The sequence below is a fragment of the Pseudorca crassidens genome, chromosome 5, assembly GCF_039906515.1.
Source record: "Pseudorca crassidens isolate mPseCra1 chromosome 5, mPseCra1.hap1, whole genome shotgun sequence".
Taxonomy (NCBI): Eukaryota; Metazoa; Chordata; class Mammalia; order Artiodactyla; family Delphinidae; genus Pseudorca; species Pseudorca crassidens.
This window is the reverse complement of record NC_090300.1, coordinates 143951934-143976207: the sequence shown is the minus strand read 5'-3', so window position 1 is coordinate 143976207 and position 24274 is coordinate 143951934. Positions and strand designations below refer to the sequence as shown.

The 24274-nt window shown below is 47.4% G+C and overlaps 1 protein-coding gene across 1 annotated transcript in view; it reads left to right on the top strand.

Moving 5' to 3' along the window:
- The window catches only part of DSCAM (DS cell adhesion molecule), a 754308-nt gene extending 730518 nt beyond the window's left edge, over positions 1 to 23790 (top strand). Inside the window, exons 31-33 of the mRNA XM_067739530.1 lie at positions 3925 to 4122; positions 5451 to 5753; positions 22805 to 23790. Coding sequence (XP_067595631.1) covers positions 3925 to 4122; positions 5451 to 5753; positions 22805 to 23157 — 854 coding nt within the window. The 3' untranslated portion in view covers positions 23158 to 23790. The remainder of the gene's footprint in view (positions 1 to 3924; positions 4123 to 5450; positions 5754 to 22804) is intronic.
- Positions 23791 to 24274: the final 484 nt, after the last annotated feature.

Below are 24274 nucleotides of genomic sequence, written 5' to 3'. Positions count from 1 at the left end.
AAACAGGACACACTGCATCCCATGTCAAGTGTTAGTCACTCAGGAGTCATGGGCCAAGCCCCAGGTTGATTGATGCCTCCCACGTGCCTGTGGTTCTGTAGCTTGTTAATGTCACACACGTCTCACAACAGCACTGATGGTGGGCAAGGTCGTCACCCACCAGTCCCAGAGAGGAAAGCAACGGGCACACCAGTGAGGTCACAGCCCGCGAGTAGTAAAGCTGGACCAAAGTAAGAGACACTCACCCCGAAACCCCACTCTCAACCCCTCCACACTCCTCTAAGAAGAGATGATGCTTCTGTAAGGACTGCTGGGGACAAAATAGACTTCACATATATATTAAATAAGAAGAGCTTACAAGACGGATTGAATCTTTCTTGTTGAGACTTTGAAAAACACGCACACTCTATTACCCGGGATGGTACTCAACACACGGCTGGAAAATACCTGATGGCAGTGAAGAGAGGCCGGTGTGTGATAAGCCCTTGATAAATATTTGTTCATTGAATGATAGGAATGTTCAGGCTCCCCGTTTCACCCCGTCTATGAGACAACTGGTAAATTCATCGTGCAAAGCCAAGGCCTCAGTATCTGTAAGATATGAAAACCAGTAGCAGGGAATGAAAGGCGATTATATACATGGCATGTTTTATGACCTTATTATCCACCAAATCCTCTCATCCCAAGTTCAGGATAATTAAAATAATTTGATTCAATAAGCAGAAGCTTAATTCAGGTTCAGACCCAATGCTGAAAGGCCAAGAATTATTTATATCACTTACCCCTAATTCCTCTGTTGTTTAGCAAGCATAACGCCTCATCACTAGATTTTATTTATATTAGGGTGCTGGGGACCCAAATAAAATACTTTCTGTTCAGGGACCGTAAACCCCAACATTTATTTGGTTAATAGATTAACTAGGAAGGTCTACGGAGGAGGCCACTGAGTGGAATCCAAGTAAACTTTTTATTTTAGCTGCTATCTCAGAAACTATGCTACAGAAAAGTTCAACTCAGGTACCAAACAGCTCCAAAAACCTGATTATTCAAAACTGTGTCAACTCCTGAGTATTCTACCTACAAGGACAATTTTGCCTGTAGAATGCTTGCTTAGAACAGAACGAAGCGCGTTTCAAGGAAAGTAGTATCATGACCTATATTCCCAATGTTATCAGGCCACTCGTAAAGCTGTCCTCATCTAGGAAAAAAAAGAGGGGGCGGGGAATAATGAACAAAGTTAACTTGAAAAGACTTCTGGCTTGAATAGTGCCACTTGACCATGGAACTCTCCAGATAGGGTCATCTCAGTGGGAAAAGGGGCTATGGAGGGGGGCAAGGTCTCTGCCCCACCGTTGGTGGGTGAGCTGGACAGGAGGAAACACAGGTGAGGGTTTGGGGACTTGAGGAAGTTGTGTCCCGGAAGTGATACTATCAAACTGACCCCCTCTTCCACAAGCATCCAGGCCTGTAGTAAAACTGATCCACAGCTGGACTTACAGGAAACTTAAGGGAGAATAAAAATAAGAACGCTCAAAACTTATGTAAGGGACTGGGTAATTTTCTGGAAAAGATTCATTAGTATTTAAATAACAAGCTCCACTCTTTAAGCTCCACTTATCACATCCACAGTGCCTGGAAGACATTTAGCCTCCTACCCAGGAGAATGCTTCTCTATCTCTTTGAGGATCTCTTTCCTAGCATTTCAGCAGAGAAACCCAATTATCATTTATACCTTGCTGTCCAGAGAGCTTGGCTCTCCAGCATAACTCATTTACATTCTAATCAAGGCCGTGAAAAACCTTCCAGTAAAGTCTTCCGTGGAATTTTGCAAGTAACGGATGAAATGAGGCTGGAAATCAATGCCCCCGAGAATTATGCACCAAGACAGAGCATTTTGATGACCCAGGAAATCTTAATAGGTATCGACTGAGCTGCCATCATTAGGCTTTTCTCTCCAGCATTGTGGAGTGATGGATTAGGTTCCAAGTCCGATAACTAGAAACTGGCAAAAAGGAAAATCCTCCAATTTAAAAAGAAAGTCATTTCACCAGGGTCCCATGACCCTGCCTAGAATCATAAATGAGCTAGTATCATGCAGATACAGCACCAGGACTCCTAGGTGTCAAGGGTGAGGACACGCATGGCCGAGTAATGGGCAATCTTGGACTGACAGGTGGGGTCTTGGGCTCCGTTTCTGCCATTTAATAGCTGTGTCGCTTCTCCTCCCTGAGCTCCCATGTGTCAGCCATAAAGCCGCCCTGAGCTATATGTGTTCATCCAGGGAAGTCTGTGTGCCGGGGATCACAGCGGGCTCTGTGGGATGATCGGAGGATGAACGCCCTTGCCCCTGTCCTGCAGAGACTTGCAGGTTCAGGAGAGCACATAAGTGGGTCGGTGTCATCAGGCCACAGGTTGTCTCTCTCAGTTCTGTTCCTGCGAAACTGCTCCATTAGTGATAAGCAGTCAGCACAGACTGCTGTGTTTAGAAGTGGCCAGATCATTTTCGAAATATTACTACATAAAGTTCCTCTTTGAAAAGCAGAGAATTCAAAAATGGAAAAGGACCTTATGTGGCCTTCAGGCTGGAGCCCCAGAAAAATCATTCCAGGTAACTGAGCCTCTCCCCTTTTCCACAGAATTCTAGAAAAGGGAACATTGCCAACTCCAGTGTCCAATGTTCTGTACTGTTGGAACATGTTTTTTGTTAGCTAAGAGTTGAGCTAAGAACTCAGTCCACCCCCTTGACCTCTTGCATCTGTTTCCAAATTTAGAGACAATGAAACCCATCTGGCTCCATCCAGTGTGTCCATAAACCTCTATGTTTCTGAAGATGGGAGACCTGTGACGTCCAGATATGCGATGACCCTTTGTTCTCCACATTGAATAACCCAGGTCTTGGTCACAGTTCAGACAGTTCCATTGAAGAGATGCTACCATGTGCAAAGGGATAAGAAAGTGTTCAGATATAAGGGGATCTTCCCTCTTCCCTCTGCTCTGAGGACTTGCAATTTAGTTGATGAACAAAAGTCATACTCGAAGCAGTGAGTGAATACAAGACAACAATCTATACAGGAGACAGCTGCTTGCTTTCCTGGGGCTGCTATAACAATGTGCCACAAACTGGGTGGCTTAAAAGAACTGAAATTTATTTTCTCACAGTTCCGCTAGTTAGAAGTCCAAACTCAAGCTGTCCTCAGGGCCATGCCCCTGTGAAGCCTGTAGGGGAGGACCCTTCCTCGCCTCTTCCTAGTTTCTGGTGGTGGCCTCAGGGCTCCTTGGCCCAGCTGCAGCCCTCCAGTCTCTGCTTCCATAGCCCCACGGGGCTCTCCCCTCCTTGTCTGTCTCCTCATCTTGCTACGATCCCAGTCATGTTGGATCCAGGGCCCACCCTACTCCAGTCTGACCTCATCTGGACTAATTACACCTGCAGTGACCCTATTTCCGAATAAGATCGATCTGAGGTTCTGCGGTTAGGATGTGGACGTATCTTTTCTGCAGGGGACACAATTCAACCTGTAACAACACCTCGAGGTAACACTTAGGAAGGAAGCCACATTAGAGCGTATTTGGCTGAACTCTCTCCTCTTACAGAAGGTGGTGATTCTCAGGAAGTTTACGTGATACAAGGCGGGGTCATGAAACTATTAAGATCCAAAAGCAAGACCCAAATCCGTTTGGAGTCCTGAGTCCAAATCTGATATTCTTCCCCAACAGGGCTTGTTTAAGTGCTGAAGTATCACCTGAATGTTTCAGAACATAGAGGAGAGGAAACCAGTACTCTGGATAGGGGTAGTCAGGGAGAGCTTCCCGGAGGCATGAGCCCTGCTGAGTGGATCATAGGGCTGGGTCGGGAGAACCCCACTCAACACCATGATCACGGTTGACCACCCTCCTAGACACAAACCTCGTTCTGGTTCTTCTCAGATCCCACCACCAGGAGGAACGCGAAGGCTGGGCCCACAGCGAGAAACCGGTACGCCAGCCAGTGGACGCTCAACAGACCCCACCCCACCGTTTCAACACACACCCTCACCACTGACTGGAGGCTGCCAACACCCAGGGCTGCGGGGTCCATGGACAAGGAGAGTGACAGTTACAGCGTCAGCCCCTCCCAAGACACAGGTAAGGCCTGCGTGCCTCCTTCTCTATCCCGGGACAAGTAGGGCCCACACCCTGGGTTTCAGGGCCCTACCTGTTCCCTTTCAAGGTCAATTTCAAATTGCTAGACCATTTACCTAACAGGTACCGATACAGCTGTACTGCATTGACGGTGTCCAGGGTCCAGTGAATTCCGCAAAGCAGAGCCAAAGGAGTCTAGTTTGCAGGCATCCCGGATCTCAGACTCACACGGTTCCCTCTCCTTTTCCTTCCTGCCCTGCCGAGAGAGACATAGACATTTCTAAATTGTTCTCCCTCAAGATTACAATCATTCTGATTATACTCTGAGGGCATCTCATCCACTACTATCTCCAGGATTAAGACATTGCACTTGAAGTTACATGACAAGGTCATAGCACCCCCTATAGGGAACACGGCAGACCCGTTTGACAATTAAACGGGTTGATTATAAGGTAAGCCATTCCTACCGTACCATCCACCATCAAGATCTCACTCTGCAGAGAAGACAGAGCCTAAGAATAGCACTGGGTTGCCCACCCCACCAATCTAAAAGTTTGAAAAGAAATGATACCTAAACTTAATAGCTGTAGGAAATTTTAATCCTCATTTTCTTTTGTGCTGGATGATATGCTTCAAAAATAGTCTCAAAGGCGGCGTGTCACCATGTACGTTTATTTTCATGGCAGTTACTCCTCTTACAAGAACCTCAGAGTTCCACAGAGGTGACTTCAGAACTTCTGAGTGGGTTTAAAGTGCAGAGAGTCCTCTACCCAAGATGCTCCTTTTATGGTTCTAGAGGTTTCCTGGTCCCCGTAAAGGGTGCCACACACAAAGAATGAGTCCCAGGGTCAGAAGTCATTTGGCCTAGTGAGCAGTTCCGTGCAGTCACATCTTCATCTCTAACCATCATCCTGTCTTCCTGCCACACAGAGGCCAGAGGAGCTGAGTGCAGAGTTCAGATCATTCCTGCCAGTGAAAGACTCTCTGTGGTCCAGGGGCAGGGAAGGGGCCACTGCAGTTCATTTGCACCGCATTCCCAGCTGTCTTAACTAAAAGCAGAATTTTTTCAAGGGGATGTATTACTGATCTATGGCAGTGTCCCAGGCTGGGGACATCTGACTCCAGAGATTCTGTTGACACCCCGAGCCACATGGCTGAGGATCATGAAGGTGGCCTTACAGTGACAAAGGCAGTCCTCAGACAGAGACCAGGCACCCCTGCCGGGCTACCCAGTGACTGCAAGAAATAGACACAAGCCCAGAGCGCCACCCAGTCAGTGCAGACTCACGGTGACACATCACCCGTCTTGTTTTCTCTTTTGCATGGCACAGATCGAGCGCGAAGCAGCATGGTCTCCACAGAAAGTGCCTCTTCCACTTACGAAGAACTGGCCAGGGCCTACGAACACGCCAAGATGGAAGAGCAGCTGAGGCACGCCAAGTTCACCATCACGGAGTGCTTCATCTCAGACACATCGTCCGAGCAGTTGACGGCAGGGACAAATGAGTACACAGACAGTCTGACCTCCAGCACCCCTTCAGAATCGGGGATCTGCAGGTTCACTGCATCTCCCCCCAAACCTCAGGATGGAGGACGCGTGATGAACATGGCGGTTCCGAAGGCGCATCGGCCAGGTGAGGCGAGACACGTGTGGACCAGCGGTCGGGGAAGCTCGTCTTCCCAAGTCACACGGGTCTGTTGTGAAAGCCTTGTTGGTATTCACACTGGGTCTTCTGTTTAGTGACCGCTGCATAACGCACCACCCCAAAGCTTGATCATTTGTTTCGTTCTTGAGTCCGAAATTGAGTCAGGGCTTCGTGGGGACACGCCTCTCGGTTCCGGCCGTGTCGATGGGGGAGCTCAGTCATGGATAGAGGAGCCACGTTCCAAACGGCTCACTCACCTGGAGGGTTGATGCTGGCCGCAGCCTCCCTACATGGGTTTCTCCACGAGGTGGCTTGTGCATCCTTATGTCATGGTGACTCAGTTCTAAGAGCCGGTGTCCCAAGAGAGACAGTGGAAATAGCCAGTTCCTTAAGGTTGGGCCTGAAAACTGACCCATCACTTCTGCCATAGTCTGTTGTTCAAGCAACCCCAGAGCTCTGGGAGCCCAGATTCTAGAAAAGGAGATCGCCACCACATGAGGAGTATCGAAGATATGGGGGTGATGTTTTAACACTGCCGTGCTGTGGGTTTCAGAAGGAGAGCGGTCTTACCAGGGAGCCAGCCTTTGGCACTTGGCTTCCCTGAGTTACCCAAAGTGACAGTAAATGGCTAGTGTCAGGTCGGCCAGTAGTTTGGTGTCTGCCTTGAGCAGTATTCTCGGTGTGTGGATGGGAGCTGCAAACCCTAAGACCTGCAGGGCCTGGCAGATCATGTAAGTGAAGAAGGTGGGGGGCAGGGTAAAGGGATGGATGGCGACATGGAGAACTCAAGAGCTGAGTGACTGTCTAGGGGAAAAGGACTCTAGCAGCCTCCTGCCCAGTGATCCCGAGTGGAAACTGGGGCCCACGTGAGCGAGTTTCAGAAATTTTGGTGTTATACGGCGACTCACACTTTTCAAGTGTTTGCTCAGATACGTGCAAACCATTGTACGGGGCAAATGAAACACGTCTTTAGTTTGGATCTGAACCACGGCAGCCGGTTGTAGTTCTCTTCTGAAGAATCACCTTTTCTTTTTCACCCTGAAGTACCTGTCTGTAGACTTGACTTTGTGCACTGGCCTATCCATTCTTGTGGAATCCAGTTTTATTTCTTGTCTTCCCATTTTCTGAACACTGCTACAGGTTCTATTTCAAAAATATATCTTCATTTTAAATCCCCACGATTCCTTTGGGCTTTATGGCATAAGGCCAAGCTGAAATGAGCTTTATAAATACATAAAGATATATAAAATAAGAATTGTCTATCCAGCAACTCATCTTCCAAACTGAGTCAAGATCCGCACCAACCTCGTGTCAAGAACGATAGCTTCATTTATTTCCGTGCTCTCTACCTCCTCAGGGAGAAGACTTTATTTGTCGGTGTTTTTATTCAAGGGCTTTTTGTGGTTGGCATTTATTGGCAAGGCAGATGCAGCAAATGTAGGAGAAATGCCATAGCATTTTGTGGCTGTAAACCTCGAGAGTAAGGAAGACGAGAGAGGAGAAAATGAGCCAGTGGACAGGTTGTTTAGTCTCGCTGGGCTGCAGTTGGCTCATCTGTAAAATGGGCTCAAGTGTAAAATGGGCATGGCATCGACACCCACCATCTGGGGTTTGTGTAAGCTGTATGTCGCCTGATGCAGGCGTCAGCAGCATTAGTTGTAGCTTCTGTTGTCGCCTTGTTGACTTGTTGTCAGGGGTCCCACGGTGACTCCAATGATGGTCTGCAGATGTACTACTCTCCCCCCTCTTCCTTCTTTGGTTTATTTTCCTTCCACGGCCATTGATTCCCTGAGAGCATCCGCCTCATTTGTGTATCAATATCACCCAGTTAAGTATAGGCATCACGCTCCCATCTGAGATACGTGCCATGCTTCCCCTTGTGTAGAACCAGCTCCTAGGTTAAATGTCCTCTGTGTGCCGGTCTTGAAATCATTAAAGGTGCGTATCTTTTTGGTGGCTTGTTGTTCATCATGTTGGATTTTCCTATTGAAAAAAAATGTTTGAACTGTTTTCATGATATTGTTGCCTGGACCCATCAGAACAACTGAGAGATCACAAGGTACTATTGTCATAATATGCTATTTAGACTAAAAGGATTTTATAACTGTAGGCATGAATAACTTTTTAAATCCTTATGAATTCTAATGCCCACAAACATTGTTTCGTCCACTCTAAATGATGTATTATTATTACTGGACATTTCATATGCTTTTAGAAAAATATTTCATCCTTCTGGAAGCCTTTCTGTTGCTCCTTTATAATGGAACCAAATTCAACACTGGGCACAAAACCTAAAGTTACAGTTTATTATCCTGCTGACTGGAGACTGTGTCACAATTAGCAGTTCCTTGAACAGGGCTTCCAAACCAAAGTCTTTACCTGTGTTCCCTTGTGTTTCTAGATGCTATCAGTCATCCAAATCTCTGGATATCTTTCTCCTTACCATCAGTTCTTTTCTGATGAGGTTTTTTTTTTTTTTTTTCCGTTTACAACCCCAAGCTTTTAAATTCTCTACAAATCAGGACTAAGCGAAATGAATTTGGCCAGATGGTGGCTGCAGGAAAATAGGAAATATGTCTTCGTTATCTGTATATTTCTCTCCTGGTGTCTAGCAGATATCTGGCAGCATAGCGAGTGTTCAAGAAATATTTTTAACCAGCTTAATGATATTGAATGTATATACCTAACCCTGTGTCTGATGTAGAGCAGGTGTTTAATAACTGTTATTGAATGAATGAATATATCATGATTGTGAAGATGACAAGATTGGCCGATTGGTTCAAATATGACAATGGTTAGAAATTATTAAATAGAAACTATTTCCATCTTTAAAAACAAAAGACAAAGCAAACAAACTAACTCTCTATTCCTCTGAGAAATAGCTGGAAAATTTAACAGCTTCTTTTCCTCTCGGCCAAGGTGGCTTCTCGTACTTTGGTTACGAGAGCTACTTTTGGTTTCAGGTAGCATCTGGAGCCAGTTTCTGATGTTCTTGGATTACTACTGCTTCTCTATTCATGATGCTTATCCTGTGCGATCAAGAGATGCCACGGCAGGAAGCTACTTAAATCAATTTAAGGCTTCAAATCTGCAACCTCATGCAGCCTGGCCCCGCCAGCAGCACGGGAAGTGTCCACCCCTTCTGATCTCCTCCCTGAGATGCTGGGACCCCAGCCTTAAACGTCTGCACCTCACTGACCCCCTGCTCCTCCGCCGTGATGAATGCAGGGGAGGTTTTCCGGTTGGAAATGGCCGTTGCTTGCCACCAACTTATTGGTTCTCTGAACAACCAGTTATACGAAGCAGTTTGAGGATTTTAATTTTAAGATCAACTCATCACATACCTCACGCTCCCCTGGGGGGGTGTGTTTAAAGGGAGAGAAGAGAGTGGAGTGAGAGACAGGGCTCCCACCTGAAGGACCAGCCAGCCTCTGCTCAGGTCACGTCCCCTGCAAAGGCTGGCCTTGTTCTCAGCTGTCGTGTGCACATGTCATGTACGCACGCACACGTGCACACACACGGACACACACGCACAAGGCTTGAGTTCCCCTGGCCTTTACCCTTCTAGAGATGGCCCTGCTCCTTCCCGCCCACCCCCCCTGCCTCCCCGCCTTTCCTCCAGTGTGTATTTTCTGGCTTCCACTCCACACCTAGCCCTGTTTTCGGAGCTGGGGATACAACGGCTGACAGGACCCACGAAGACCCCGCTTGGAAGGAGCTTATGTTCCCGGGGGGAGACAGACACTTATCAAGTAAACAAATAGTATTGTTTCAGATCATGGTCAGCGCTGGGAAGGGAAGTAAACCAGGAAGGGGATAAAGTCTGGCAGGAGGTACTTAGGAGAAGATGGTCAGGGGAGTCTTCTCAGAAGCAGTGAGACGTGAGCTGAGACCTCAGTGGTGGACGGGCAGGGAGACCCGGGCAGAGACCCTGAGAAACGGGTCCACGCGGAGGGAAGAGCAGAGATAAAGGCCGGCAGACAGCAATGAGCTTGGTATCCACAGCACAGGAAGAGCTTCCTTCCATCCAAGCTGTGTTTGAAAGGTGCAGACTTTCAAACACTCCCCCAGAATTTAAACTCAGAAAGACCCCCCGGGGCCATGAAGCAACATCTCCGCGTATTCACGCAGCTCTAGGTAGACCTTAACATTCGAATGGGCTCATTCTGACTCCCTCCTAGAAAACCAAACCTTTCTGATGTGCATTTGCAATTCTGTCTTCTTAAGGACCGGCCTGTAAATTCAGTCTGTTCTTTGTCGCTGTCCCTCAGACACAGAAAGCGATGGCGGGACTTGTTCTGAGGGTCCCGAGCTTGGAACCCTGAGCGCGTTTGCCTTTCCTAGCCATCTCCTCCCCCCTGCACGGGGTACAGGTGCCGAGCTTTCCTCCGACCTTGCCACGTGCTCTGGCTGTTTCACTGTGGCCGCAGCTATGTGGAGATTTTCTCTTTCGTTCTCACTACATTCTCTCTGACTTCTGAGTCCATTGGCGGCTCGCTGCTTTCCTAGGTGGACATATTGCCGTTCTTCTCTCATTGTTGGGGAGCCTACAGGGGGTGGAAGTGAGGGGGAGACCTGGGCCTGTGACAGAGGGGCAGGACGGCCACCTGTGTCCTGCTGAGTGACCAGAAGACGGCTCTGGATTCCAGTGCGTGGATGACACGCAGAGAGGCTCACCACCATGAAGGAAAGTCCACTGCATCTCCAGAAGGGCCCTGTCAAAACACAAATGTCATACACTTGTTTGTTCAACCCATCTCTACTGAGCATCTTCCCTGTAAAAATACCGTGCCAGGTATTACCTGAAGACATCAAAGTGTTAATATGTTAAACCAACACTTCCCACAGTCTCCTTGTTTATCAGAATAGCACATAGTGTCACAGACAGCAGACAAAGTGTCCCAAAGACGGGTCATTGAGGAGGTCCAAGAAACAAGGCAAACACTGCTTTCAGGGTAAAGACCCCCAAGGCTCTGAGAGGCCAGCCCCCCCTTCCCCACCAGTCATGACCCCCCTGATCTCCAGACCCCAACTCTCTGGCCTCCTAAATTCCACCAACATAGATTTCCTTTGCCTGGCATCATCTCGTTCCAGGTGAACTAGTCCTTCTTGGGATGAGTCAAGATGAGCGGGGTTATTGACCCGGGGCTGCTAGCCTCGCAGTTGAACAGGCTGAAGCCCCCAGCCAGGGCTCCTCCTTGGGGGTCCTCGGTGTGTGAGTCCCTGACGGTGTCACATGACCCTCACGGACCCTTCCCCACTGGGGGCTCCAAATGCCCCAACATGTTCCCAGCTCGCCTACCTTCTGAGCAGATTTTCCAATCCTGCTTTTTATCCAGAATTACTCTCTTTCAGAAGAATCATGAGCACAACAAACTCAAAGCCCCACTTTATACCTCAGTGTAGTTTTTAAAGTCCACCAGCAAGTAGGATCACAATAACAACGAGCCCTTAAAAATGCATGAAGCCTCCCAAGTACGAGCCAAGAATGGTAATAGAATCCACTGACGCGGACTTCCGATAACCATCTCACATTACTTATTTAGAGTTTTTCCTGGTTGCCGTTTGGGAGTGAAGATTCATTTACCAAGAAGGGTTCATTTACAAGTTTTCATTACTGCTCTGACATTAATATTAAACTGGAAAAGTATTAGATCTGGTCGGCCTCGGGTGTGCGCGGACTACACACTCCCCTTTGTAACTAGCTCTTTGATGCCATAGTGTCGTTTCAAGTCTGTGTCGTTTTTATTGAAATTGCTGGAAGTCGAGGTAAGCATCCTTGGCTTCTTACCTTTACATCAATATCCAGCTCCATCCAAGCACAGATATAAAACCTTGTTAGAAGTTGATGAAAGTTCCTTTTCTTGTGTCCCCAGAGGAGACTGAAGCCCACAGGGACCCTGCTTCACTTTCATTCTGCATAAATTTTTTGTGAAAGCGTGCAAGTGTTCTCACATTTGCTGACTATAAAGAATCGCCCAGCCGGAAGAAGAAGGATATTGCAATGCGCCTTGGAATTTCAGGCTCCCCAAAATGCATTCATTTGTCCCTTATTCATCTCCAAATTCCAAGCACCTCCAAGTTCACAGGTGCTGGACCAGTTTTCCCAGGTGAGATGGTTCAGAGCATAAGAAAGACTCTTTCAGGATTACAGGTTTTCATTAGAAATTATCAGGCCCGTTTCCCTTGGCTAAAGGAAAGAGCTAAAGCTCAAAGGGCTCACAGAACTACTTGAGGCAGAGGCAGGATTTCAAGGCAAGACTCAGCTCTCTCTCACTCACACCCTGCCCGTTGCTCTGAGCCCACCACCCTAGTCAGGTCAGGTCGGACACAGGCCATCTAACTGCTGTTCCATTGGATGCATCCCTTACATCCCTCCACAAAGAACTGAGGAGGTCATTCCTTGTGGATTAGGAGAGGCAGAGGAGTACCATTCCCTATGCTGATTGAATCTGATGGTTTTCAAGTAAAAGTAAAGTGAAATCAGGATCCGCGTGGAATTAGGAACTTGGACCATGTAAGCTAGGATTTTGCAACAGCAGCGCATAATATCTGGGGTTGGGCGATGCTCTGTGGTGGAGGCTGCCCTGGGCATCATAAGACGTTGCCACGTGCCCCCTGGAGGGCAAAATCACCCTCAGCTGAGAACCGCTGTTCTCGACTGTAGGCTTTCTTTCCCCAGGGTGCACGTGGCCAGAGGCGGGAACCGTTGTCTGAGCCAGATTCACAGACTGCAGGTCCATTACAGGGTTTCTGAATTGATCCGTTCTTGTTCGGAGTCGGGATTGATTTTGCCATTCTCCTTCCAAAGCTAAAATGCATTCAAATGTTGCATGTGAGTCTGAATAGATTGAGAAGGTTCAGGAAGTTTTGCTTTCCTGATAGGAAGGCAGGGGCGTGTCTTCTGGCTTTCAGCTAAAAAGAGGCAGGTTTAACACAGCAGTTTTCCCACAGTCGGGCAGAGCAGGGCTTGGAGGCCCCCTGGGTGCAGGATAGCAAGCTTTGAGCTCGTATTTTCTGATGGATGTGAGATCGCCAGGGGAATCCATGCTAGTTCAAGGCCGGAGGGCTGGAGTTGTCATGGCGCCAGGAAGCAAAGTGGTTAGGGACCGACAGAGAAATGGATGCTGACTTATTTGGTGTGAACTTTCAGGGATATTAGTGGCACCAAAGGTCCCCAGAGGGCAGTGACAGGAGGATGAGAAATGGCCCATGATGTCAAATAATAAGACATAACATGGAAATAAAGGCTAAATCACCTCTCGTCCTTCAAGGAGTGAGTCAGGGCAGCGCCTGAGCTCCTCTGGCAGCCAGGTGTGAAGGGTGCAGTTTGTGGGCGGTGGGCTGATGAGCCACGGGCCGGGGGATGCCCGGGGAGTGCAAGGCCCGGGGCGGGTGGGCTGTCGAGGCCAGGCGAGGAGAGAGGGCCAGCTCATGGTCTACAACCTACATCCCTTCCCACAGGGCTCGCTTCCCGGTCCTCTTAGCCATCATCCTGTGACTCGGTGACCTTGGCTTTTCTCTCTGTGTGGTGCTGTGTCTCTCACTTTCATCTCTCTTGGTCCTGTGTCTTCATGATTTCCCTGTGCTTCCCTCTGGGTGTGTGCTTCTCTGAACCCCTCTGTCTCTCTCTGTCCTCTCTGTTTTCTCTCTCCCCCATCTCTCTGTCTCTATCTCTCTGTCTCCCTCTCTGTCTCTGTCTCTCCCCCCTATCTCTCTGTTTGTCTCTCTCTGTCTCTGTCTCTCTGTCTCCCTCTCTGTCTCGGTCTGTCTGTCTCTGTCTGTCCCCCATCTCTCTGTTTGTCTCTCTCTGTCTCTGTCTCCCCACCAGCCCTCCTCCCTCCCACCTCACCCCTGCCCCACCCCCTCCGTCTCAGCACCACCTGACCCCAGGCTGGCCCAGCAGCTCAGTCCCTCAGCCCAGTTTCTCGGAGCTTTCTTCCCCCACCAGCCTCCTTCACCCCTCGCTGTCCCTCCACGTCTCTGACACAAGGGCCATCATAGGCTTTGGCCTCGGGAGCCGAGCACAGTGGGGTGACTGTTGACGATGCACAAATGCGCAATTAAAACCCACAAAAGCCGGTGGGTGGAGAGAGCCTGCAAGGCGCAGGCGGGACTCAGCCCCCGTGGGTTCCTCTGGGTTTGGGGAGGTAGCTCACAGGGTTTAGGTGTCTGGGAAGGTGCTAGAAGGGCTGGAAGTACAGGCAGGCAGGTGAACAGGGCAGATGGAAGGCAAGGAAGGGAGTGCTGGGGTCCCCAGGTCCTTTCCCTCCCAGCTTTCAGAGGGTGAGCCCCGGGGCCGTCTGCCTGACTCTGTCCTTTCCTCCTATGTGCCTCCGCTTGCCTTTTCTGTGTGTGGCCTTCCCCTCCGATTTTCCTTCCCATCTCTGTCTTTCCATCACACGTGCACATGCACACACACAGAGACACACACACACGCACACACACACTTGACACTGGTGCCCTGGCCCCTGCACTGCACTCGGCCGTCTCCCGACCCTCTCGCACCTGCACTGTCTGTGCTTTACCCCCTCCCCATGCCTTCTACTTCATGGGTGAAAGGTTCAGCACAAAGGAAACCAAGCTAGAAAGAGGGAGAGACAAAGTGGAGAGGTAGCCGGAGGAAAGCAAGAGGGGAAGTTATCACTGAGGATGTCAGCTCCAATGTCCGTCTGGAGGCCCTGGTTTCCTGGAATCTGCACCCAGGCCGGGCCAGGCTCCACCCGGGTTGGGGGCAGTGGTGGGTTTACACACCAGGATGCCAAGGGCATGTGCACCTGACACAGGTGACTCTGGAGTTCAAAGCAAAGGAGACCCCTCGACTTCTCCTGGGTCACTGCCGCTTTCAAATGGAAACTCCAGAGGGCTGGGGTGGATTCACTTCGGGGTGGGGGGGTTGCTCCACGGAGCCTGGTGGGGGTCAAGTGTTCTGGGAGGGTGGGCTGGGGAGGGCTGGGCAGCGGGGAACCGAGAAGGCCCGTGGAGACAGATGCACTCAGGAGGCTTCGGCTCCCTCCTGGGGGAAATCCGGAAAAGCCACCTCCAATCCAGCCCTGAGGGGGTCTTTGGGTGCCAGCTGGACACCTGTCCACTTCCCCAGGGAGCCGGGGACCTGGGAGAAGTGACTCTGGCTTGACCTTGGCAGAGAAGGAAGGATGGCTCATAGGAGAGCCCACAGAGGGGCTGCTGTGAGCTCAGGGCACAGCGCGGGGACAGCGTAAACCACAAGCGTGCCGGCTGCTGTTACTGATGATTAAAGAGAAAACCCCTCCTCTCATTGGTGGATGGGAGCAGAGACTGTTCCACACAGGAGAAATGTTCAAAGAGGTTTCCTGTGACACCCCCAGCCCATCCCAGACAGGAAGAAAGGACCTCTGTATTAGGGTCCTGTGGCCTCTATGCCAAATTACCGCAAACTAGGTGGCTTAAAACAACAGAAACATATTCTCTCTTCTGGGCGGACAGAAGTCCGAGATCAACGTGTCCGTGAGGTTGTGCTCCCTCCAGGAATTCTAGAGAAGAGTCCTTTCCTTCTCTCTTCCAGCTTCTGGTGGCTCCAAGTGTTCCTTGGGTCGTGACCCCATCACTCCAACCTCTGCCTCATCGTCACATGGCCGTCTCCCTTCTTTATGTCTCAAATCTCCCTCTGCTTTTTTTTTTTTTTTTTTTTTTAAATGAGGACACATATCATAGGATTTAGGGCTCACCTTAAATTCAGGTGATCTCATCTCAAGATCCTTTACTTAATGACATCAACAAAAACCCTTCTCCAAATCAGGTCACATTCACAGACCCCAAGGGTTGAGATATGGACCTATCTTTTGAGGGGACACTACTCAACCCACAAAAGACAGACACTAAGGTAAAAGAAGAGTGCCTGAACCGTTCCCCTGTCAGATCTCCAGCCCCATAACTTCAGACCCTCTGGAAAGGGAGATGTCTGACAGGAAATCTTTCACCTGCATTATCTAATTAAACCCTCATTATAACCCTCTGTGGTCGATTCTGCTCTGTTCCCATTTTATGAGTGAGGAAACTGAGCCCAGACTTATACCTGTCAGATTAAAATGCAGGCAATGTCGTCCAGACTTCCACTCTTAATCACCACCGTTAGAAGCGTTGTTTAGTTTATCCCATGTGAAACGGCCGGCCAGATGGAGGGCCGGGAGGTTAAGAAAAGCAGGTGCGTGGGTGTCTAGATTGTCATGATAGTTTCCCATTTTATTTCTCTCTGTCTGGAGTCATAAGCGCATGGTTGTCTCGGCATGTAGAGACGTCTGCAGAACATAAAAGTGGACGGACGCTTAGAGAATCCAGTTTCCTAACTGGTACTGGGACTAGCAAAAGAGGTGGGTTTTAATGGCCATAAAGTGCCTTTAATAAACAGCGCTCCCCACCGATCACTCTGGTGCTTTCTTCTGCGTCAGCGCATGAACTATTAAGAGAGCTCACTTACGTCATTCACACAGTTGAAAGGGCTACTTGGGGTGCTAATCAGAAAACACACACTGTCAAAAGGAGCTAATTAGAGCATCACACAACTTAATCAAGCTTTGCCTGAAAAACTGGATCTCTCGGAGATACTGACTATTCAGAGATGCTTAGCAGGCCTGCGATAAGCAAACACAGAAGTCCTTGTATATAGGGATGTGGTGCTGAGCTGTTTTCATTATTAAGGATTTCCAGTGCTCACCAATCTTTTCCAGCTACCTTGATCACTACATCTAAAGCGGCAACCCTGAAGGTATCATGGGTTTGTCTTTTGATTGCAGACACATTCGTTCCATCCAATCTGGCACCTGAGCATCCCTCAGTCCAGCTGGGACCAAGATGCTGTTGCTTTTTAGGGGTTTAATAAGCCCTGTTTGTTCAAAGGGGAGTTGCTGGGATGGAGAGTCATTTGTGAATCTGTGACAAAGCATTACAAATATGCCAAGTGCTCAAGATTTAGTTGGGTGTCAGAAACAGCATAAGGCACTCTTGACCTACATTTTAAAAGAACCCTGGAGGTAAATGCCTTCCACATTTTCTCAAGTACTTGAACAAAATGATTTTTAAGATAATATTAGTTATGTAAATAAATAAAAGAGCCAATTAATCTGGACTCTTGGAATGAAGACAGATAATCACTTTTAGGAAATTGGATATATAAAAATCCACAGATTTCAAAACTGATCCATTAGGGTGCGTTGATTCACATGCAAAAAATTATTCTTCGTGCTACAAAAGAATTGTTCCAGTTTTTGTTTTTAATGACAGCTCTGTTAATGCTTTCATGATATTTGTTTGCAAATAATTTAACCCCCAATAGAGAAGGTTAAAGAATACATCCACTACCAGAAAGGAAGACGAAGAATTTTCAATACCATCATAAAAGGCATTAGGGACATAGGGTTTCATTTTTTAAAATTAAATACTTTTATTTTTCGGGACTAAAGCTAATACACATAGCAATATCTACCTTCAACATTAGCATCTATAATGGTAAACTTCATGCCACCATTTTTTCTAAGCTAAAGTCCAGATACATCAAGTTACAAAACTCATTTCACAAGAATGCGAAATTACATCATTTCTTTCTGTAAGAGTGTCGTGGCCAATCTATCATCAAGGAATTTATTATTGGGCTTTCCTTTGATCCAGTTCACTGTATGAAGCCAATGTTGAATCAAAGTGCCTTTGATTTCAGTGAGCCAAAACCAAGGTATTGTTTTAGTGGAACACAGGCTGAAAAATATTAATGAAAACGTATAATTAGTCACCATCACTTCTTGGGATAAAGACATCCTGAGAAAGCCAGTGGGAAAATGCTAAGTGGATTCTTGCATCATAAATACCAAGTAACATGACAATGTAATGCAAGGTCTCAGAAATCAACGTGGTAAATCTCCCCAAAATAAGGTCATCATTTCTCTTATTGGGGGGTTGGGGGGACTCTTAAGAAAACTCAAAGCATTTTGAAAATTCTTATGCTCATTTAAACTGTGCAAAATGCATTTTCCAGTAATTTTTCAGCCTGTCTTGCTTTTGTTTCTAGTTCTCCTATACCATTGAGTAGTCTCTCCCTTCTCTTTAAATGGTTATTCTCTTTCAGTGAGTAAACTTGAATTTCGAAGGTTCTGGGGTCTAAGTCACTGTCTAACCGCACACAGCTTCACTGCTTTGTTAGCGCAACCACCAGCTAATGGCAGCCCTGCCTGGCACAGGAGGTTCCAAGATCCCACCAAGGGGCTGGCTGAGGAAGACATGATCAACAATAAGGAAAGCAGGGAATATTTTGAAGCAAAAGAAACAAGAATTGCCAGTTATTTTAGATTCAGAAAATTAAGGAATGAGTTATGCCTTAGATACGTTATTAAGAATAAAATGCTCACTAACGATCTCCTCTGGGGTGTCCCCGACCACATCAAACTCAGCATGTCTGAAACCAAACCCATGATCTTTTCCCACCAAATTATGGTTTTTCTCCTAGGCAGTTCTGTGCAATGAATGAATAGTCCTGCTGTCCACCCAGTTTCCTGAGCTTGAAACCTGGAAGGGAGTCATCGCTGACCCCTCCTTCCCACTGTCCCACCTGCCATCAGTTCTGGAGCCATCTCCTTGGGCTTGTTCCACAACTCACAGTTTCATTCTCTTTCACTTCCCATTGATGCTCAGGCCATCGTCATGGCTCCCTCACCTGCACATCCTCTTACCTAGTCTCTCGGCTCCAGGACTGCACACCCCCAGCCCGTTTTCTAATCAGAGCTGCTCACCAGGTCTGCCATGAGGGACTTACATGTGAGCCAAGATGGCCAGCCTCTCAGTCCCCAATGTGGCCAGGAAGAGCCCACTGCATTCATCCCAGTGTGTTGCACAAATACCCCTTGTCTGCATGCGTCTCGAAGTGAGAAGAGTTGGAAGCACTAGGCTACACAGTGAACAATGTCTATTCCAAAACTGCTGGAAGGTCAGGTCTGGGCTTCAGTCCAGCTCAAACCTGGGCGATGTAGTTTGCAAAGTGTGTCTAGTGACTGGGCTCTAATTGTGTTCATGCATTTAGGGGTCCCACAAGATGTATTGAAGACTTGAACCAGGGTCATAATGATGGGAGCAAAAGGGAGTCAAGAGATATTTTGCAAGTAGAATTAACCTGGAGAAGGAGGTGTCAATGAGGGCTCTGAGATTTCAAGTATCAATTTCTGGGAAGATGAGGATGACATACAAAAAGTGTGGGCACGAAAGAGAAAGTGGCATTTGGGGATGAGTTTGGGACTAGGGGCTGGCCTTCATGAACTGGCCTTCATGAACTGTGGCTTTTAAAATTCGTGATGTGCATTTCTCTAATGATTAGTGATGCTGAGCATCCTTTCATGTGTTTGTTGGCAGTCTGTATATCTTCACTGGAGAAATGTCTATTTAGGTCTTCTGCCCATTTTTGGATTGGGTTGTTTGTTGTTTGATATTGAGCTGCATGAGCTGCTTGTATATTTTGGAGATTAGTCCTTTGTCAGTTACATCATTTGCAAATATTTTCTCCCATTCTGAGGGTTGTCTTTTCATCTTGTTTATGGTTTCCTTTGCTGTGCAAAGGCTTTTAAGTTTCATTAGGTCCCATTTGTTTATTTTTGTTTTTATTTCCACTTCTCTAGGAGGTGGGTCAAAAAGGATCTTGCTGTGATTTATGTCTTAGAGTGTTCTGCCTATGTTTTCCTCTAAGAGTTTTATAGTGTCTGGCTTTACATTTAGGTCTTTAATCCATTTTGAGTTTATTTTTGTATATGGTGTCGGGGAGTGTTCTAATTTCATTCTTTTACATGTAGCTGTCCAGTTTTCCCAGCACCACTTATTGAAGAGGATGTCTTTTCTCCATTGTATATTCTTGCCTCCTTTATCAAAGATAAGGTAACCATATATGTGTCGGTTTATCTCTGGGCTTTCTATCCTGTTCCATTGATCTGTATTTCTTTTTTTGTGCCAGTACCATACTGTCTTGTTTACTGTAGCTTTGTAGTCTGAATGAGGTATCACCTCACACCAGTCAGAATGGCCATCATCAAAAAATCTACAAACAATAAATACTGGAGAGGGTGTGGAGAAAAGGGAACCCTCTTGCACTCTTTGTGGCAATTTAAATTGATACAGCCACTATGGAGAACAATATGGAGCTTCCTTAAAAAACTAAAAATAGAACTACCATATGACCCAGCAATCCCACTGCTGGGCATATACCCTGAGAAAACCATAATTCAAAAAGAGTCATGTACCACAGTGTTCCCTGAAACACTATTTACAATAGCCAGAACATGGAACAACCTAAGTGTCCATCGACAGATGAATGGATAAAGAAGACGTGGCACATATATACAATGGAATATTACTCAGCCATAAAAAGAAATGAAATTGAGTTATTTGTAGTGAGGTGAATAGATCTAGAGTCTGTACTTCACAGAGTGAAGTAAGTCAGAAAGTGAAAAACAAATACTGTATGCTAACACATATATATGGAATCTAAAAAATAAAAACATTTTTAAAAGGTTCTAACAAACCTAGGGGCAGGACAGGAATAAAGATGCAGACATAGAGAATGAACTTGAGGACACAGGGAGGGGGAAGGGTAAGCTGGGATCAAGTGAGAGAGTGGCATGGACATATATACACTACCAAATGTAAAATAGATAGCTAGTGGGAAGCAGCTGCATAGCACAGGGAGATCAGCTCGGCGCTTTGTGACCACCTAGAGGGGTGGGGTAGGGAGGGTGGGAGGGAGACGCAAGAGGGAGGGGATTTTGGGATATATGTATACACATAGCTGATTCACTTTGTTATACAGCATAAACTAATACAACATGGTAAAGCAATTATACTCCAATAAAGATGTTTAAAAAATAAATAAATACAAAATATAAAATAAAATTCGTGATGGACATTCATGTGGAAATATCTAGCAAAGCATGTGAAATTCAAGTCTAGAACTCAGGAAAGAGAGCAAAATGGAAAAGATGGATGTGAGCTATAACGAGATGAGGTGAGTGCTGAGCCTCCAAGAGAGGGCTGAGCACAGGGCACTGGGAAAACCCTGTCTTAGAGGGTAGATGGAGGACAGGGTCCAGGAAAGGAGAGTAACAAGTCGCAGTCAGAGATGTAGGAAGAGCTCTGGGAGAGCAAAGTGCTGTGGAAGCTGAGAGTTTCAAAAACAAAAAGATCAACAGCACAAAATGTTGTAGGTGGTACAAGTAGGGTGAGGACCAAGAAGAAACCATGGAATGTGGCAAATAGAGGTCACAGTTGAACTTCAAAAGAACAATTGCTGTAGTTGATGGTGATGGCAGCTGTGCCATTTCAGGTTTTCCAAGAATCAGATGCCAAAACAGATTAGACATGCAAGGGATTTGGTGGTGGGGATGGGGGGTGGGGGGATTCTTGTGAAGAATAAAGATAAAAAGAGGGAGCAGTATTACTGAATTCAGGTTCAGCCACTCATTGCTCAATAATCCAACACTGAGAAACAGATGTTGGGTAAAAGGAGAGACAGCTTTATTGAGGAAGCTGGCAGTCCTGTGGAAAATGTGGACTCATGTCCCAAAGAACCAACTCCCCATTCTCAGGCTTTGCTCAGAAATTTTATAGGGAAAAGAAAAAGGGGCTACGTGCTGAGGAGAGGGTGGTGGGGGTCATGATCAATTCACAGACATTCTTCTGATTGGTTGGTGGTGAGGTAATTGGGAGTCAACATCATCAACCTTTTGGTTTCAACCGGTCTGGGATTTCCTGCTGGTGGGCAGCATGCAGTTAACTCCTTCCAACTGGTGGGGTTTCAGTATCTACAGAACAGCTCAAAGGATGTGGCTCAGAATGTTCTCTATAGACCTTGAGGAGGAACTAAAGATCCTTGACTTTGTTTAATGACTAAACTATTGTTATTTTGTCTTCCTTGACTATTGTCCTTTGTTTCTGCATCTTCTTATTTCTCTGATTAAATTTATTCTTTAGAACTTGGGGAGGGCCTAGGAGGCTAAAGTTTTTCTGCAAACAAGAAACAGGTGGAGGACATGGCTGGTGTCTGTTCCAGAAACAGGGTCCTGCTCCATTACAGCAGAAGCAGGCAAGGAGGGCCCACAGACCAAGACACAGGTGTGAATCCTGTGACAGGAGGAAGGGAAGGAAAGGGTGGGCAGGAAGACCCTCTGCTGTGGTGCACTGCTGAGGACTCTGCAGCCGGGTGATGGGGAAGCCCTGAGCAAACCCCTCATTGAGAAATCCCACATCAGGTGGGGTTTGTCATCACGGAAACCTGTCGTGTCAGGCAGTGCTGGGAGCAGCCCAGAGGACAGGTGGCCTCTGCGTTGGGGCGGGGCGGGGGGGTGGGGAAATGGATTCTGTCCACTAACCTCTCTCCCCACAGTGGGTTCTCTTGAAGAGGGTGCATTTCCCTGGCATCATAGAAGCCAAATGAGTGATCCTGAGAAGGAAGTAGAAACCCTGATACTCGGTCTAAGCTGTTCCTCTTTGTCTACACGGCACTGACCGAAAGAGACACAAGCAGTTTAGCAGGCAGGCAAAGCCTGGTAAGGATTCCACCAAAAGCAATCACAGAAGTGACAGCCAAGGTCACACAGTTCCGTGGAAGTGCTGAGACTCCATCATTCTTTGCTCTGCATCCCTGTCTCCCTCCTCAAACCCTGCACTCTCCCGACCACTGTCCACTGCATCCAGGGTTCAGCCCATCACCGTTTATACCCCGCATGTGCGGTTGCCTCTGGTGTTTCCCATGGTGGGGTTTCCAAGAATCTTGTTACCTCTACTTCTCTGGTGAAAGTATAACATTTAAGAGCTTAAGTGAACAAGTCATAGGAAAGCCAGCTCTCCCTGTGCCTGGTGGAGGAGGCCTGAGGATGATGCCTTTGCAGGGGCTCTGACCAGGGGTCTCGGGAAGCGTGCCCAGGTGTGGAGACATTCCCACCTATAATACCCCGAGTGGCCCATCGCATGGGCACAGGGCCAGCCAGCACCTGCTGACCAAGTGAAGAGCCCACCTAACCCTCTGTGTTTCCTTGCAGGTGACCTCATCCACTTGCCTCCATACCTTCGAATGGACTTCTTGTTGAATCGAAGTGGTCCAGGCGCCAGCAGGGACCCGAGTTTAGGGCAGGCATGCTTGGAGCCCCAGAAAAGTCGGACCCTGAAACGCCCCCCGGTCCTCGAGCCCATCCCCATGGAGGCTGCCTCCTCCACGGCCTCCACGAGGGACGGACAGCAGTGGCAGCAGGGGGCCGTGGCCACATTACCTCAGCGGGAGGGGGTGGAGCTGGGACAGGCAGCCAAGATGAGCAGCTCCCAGGAATCCCTGCTGGACTCTCGGGGCCATTTGAAAGGCAGCAATCCCTACACCAAGTCCTACACCCTGGTATAACCAACGGCATGACTGGACAGCGGTTGTAAATACGGTTTAAAAAATTCAATCAAAGCTACCTTTTTTTTACAGAATTCCAATATTTATAATGAAAGAAAATTGCCAAAATATATTAAAAAAAAGAGAGAGAGAGAGAGAAAATACTGAAAAAAACCACAGACAGTGCAAAGACTCTCCTGCTTTTTTTCTGTCTGAGTGTGAGCTCCATCTGCCTGGGCATCTGACTTTTTGGGAAAGAAGTCCAGTTTTATGATCTTCACGGGCTATTGCATTTTTACTGATTTTCTACAATGTGCATGGGGGACACATTCAACCTTCTGACTGGAAGTTCTATCACACAAGATTCAAGAAAGAAAACAGGAAAAAAAAATTACCTTCTTTGTGAATTTAAAAGGAACCTTGATTTGGGGACCGGGGGAAACGTTAGTCATGTTTGCACACCTTTCTTTCCCATTAGAAATTGGGTCCTTGATTTGACCTCCTTCTGTTGTTACTTAGGATGAGTGCCGTCAGTGAAGGGGTGGGGGGAATCAATTTGGTTTTCTTTTTTGTTTATTTTTTAAGTTAATGAGACACTCTTTGCATTTTGTCTAAGTGAAATAAAAAAGAAAAGGTGGTCTGCCTTTATTTCGATGTCTACTTCTCTTGTCTCCTATTGATTGCTGGGTCCTCCTTCCTAGGGGTGCTTGTGTTTGCAAACACCAGGGCTGAATCAAGGCCCCAAGTTAATAAACCAGCCAGGATTCTGAGAGTCTGACTTCCCCAGGATAGAGGGGAGAGACACAGAAGATGCAGCAGGTCTGAGTTTTAATGAGGGGCTGGCCAGGTATTCTAAGCCCTTTCATATGCTCTGCTCTTTGCCTCCCAACGACACCTGGTCCTCTAGCTGGACTAGGGGTCAGAAAACTATGACCCACGGGACAAATCCAGCCCACTGCTGTATTTATCTATAAAGTTTTATTGGAACACAGCCATGCACACCATGTGCGTTTAGTCCATGGCTGTTTCATGCCATGATGGCAGAGTTGAGTAGTGACAACAGAGATGGTAGTGCCAGCAAAGCTGGAACGATTCACCATCTGGCTTTTTCCAGAAAAAGTTTGCAGACCCCTACTCT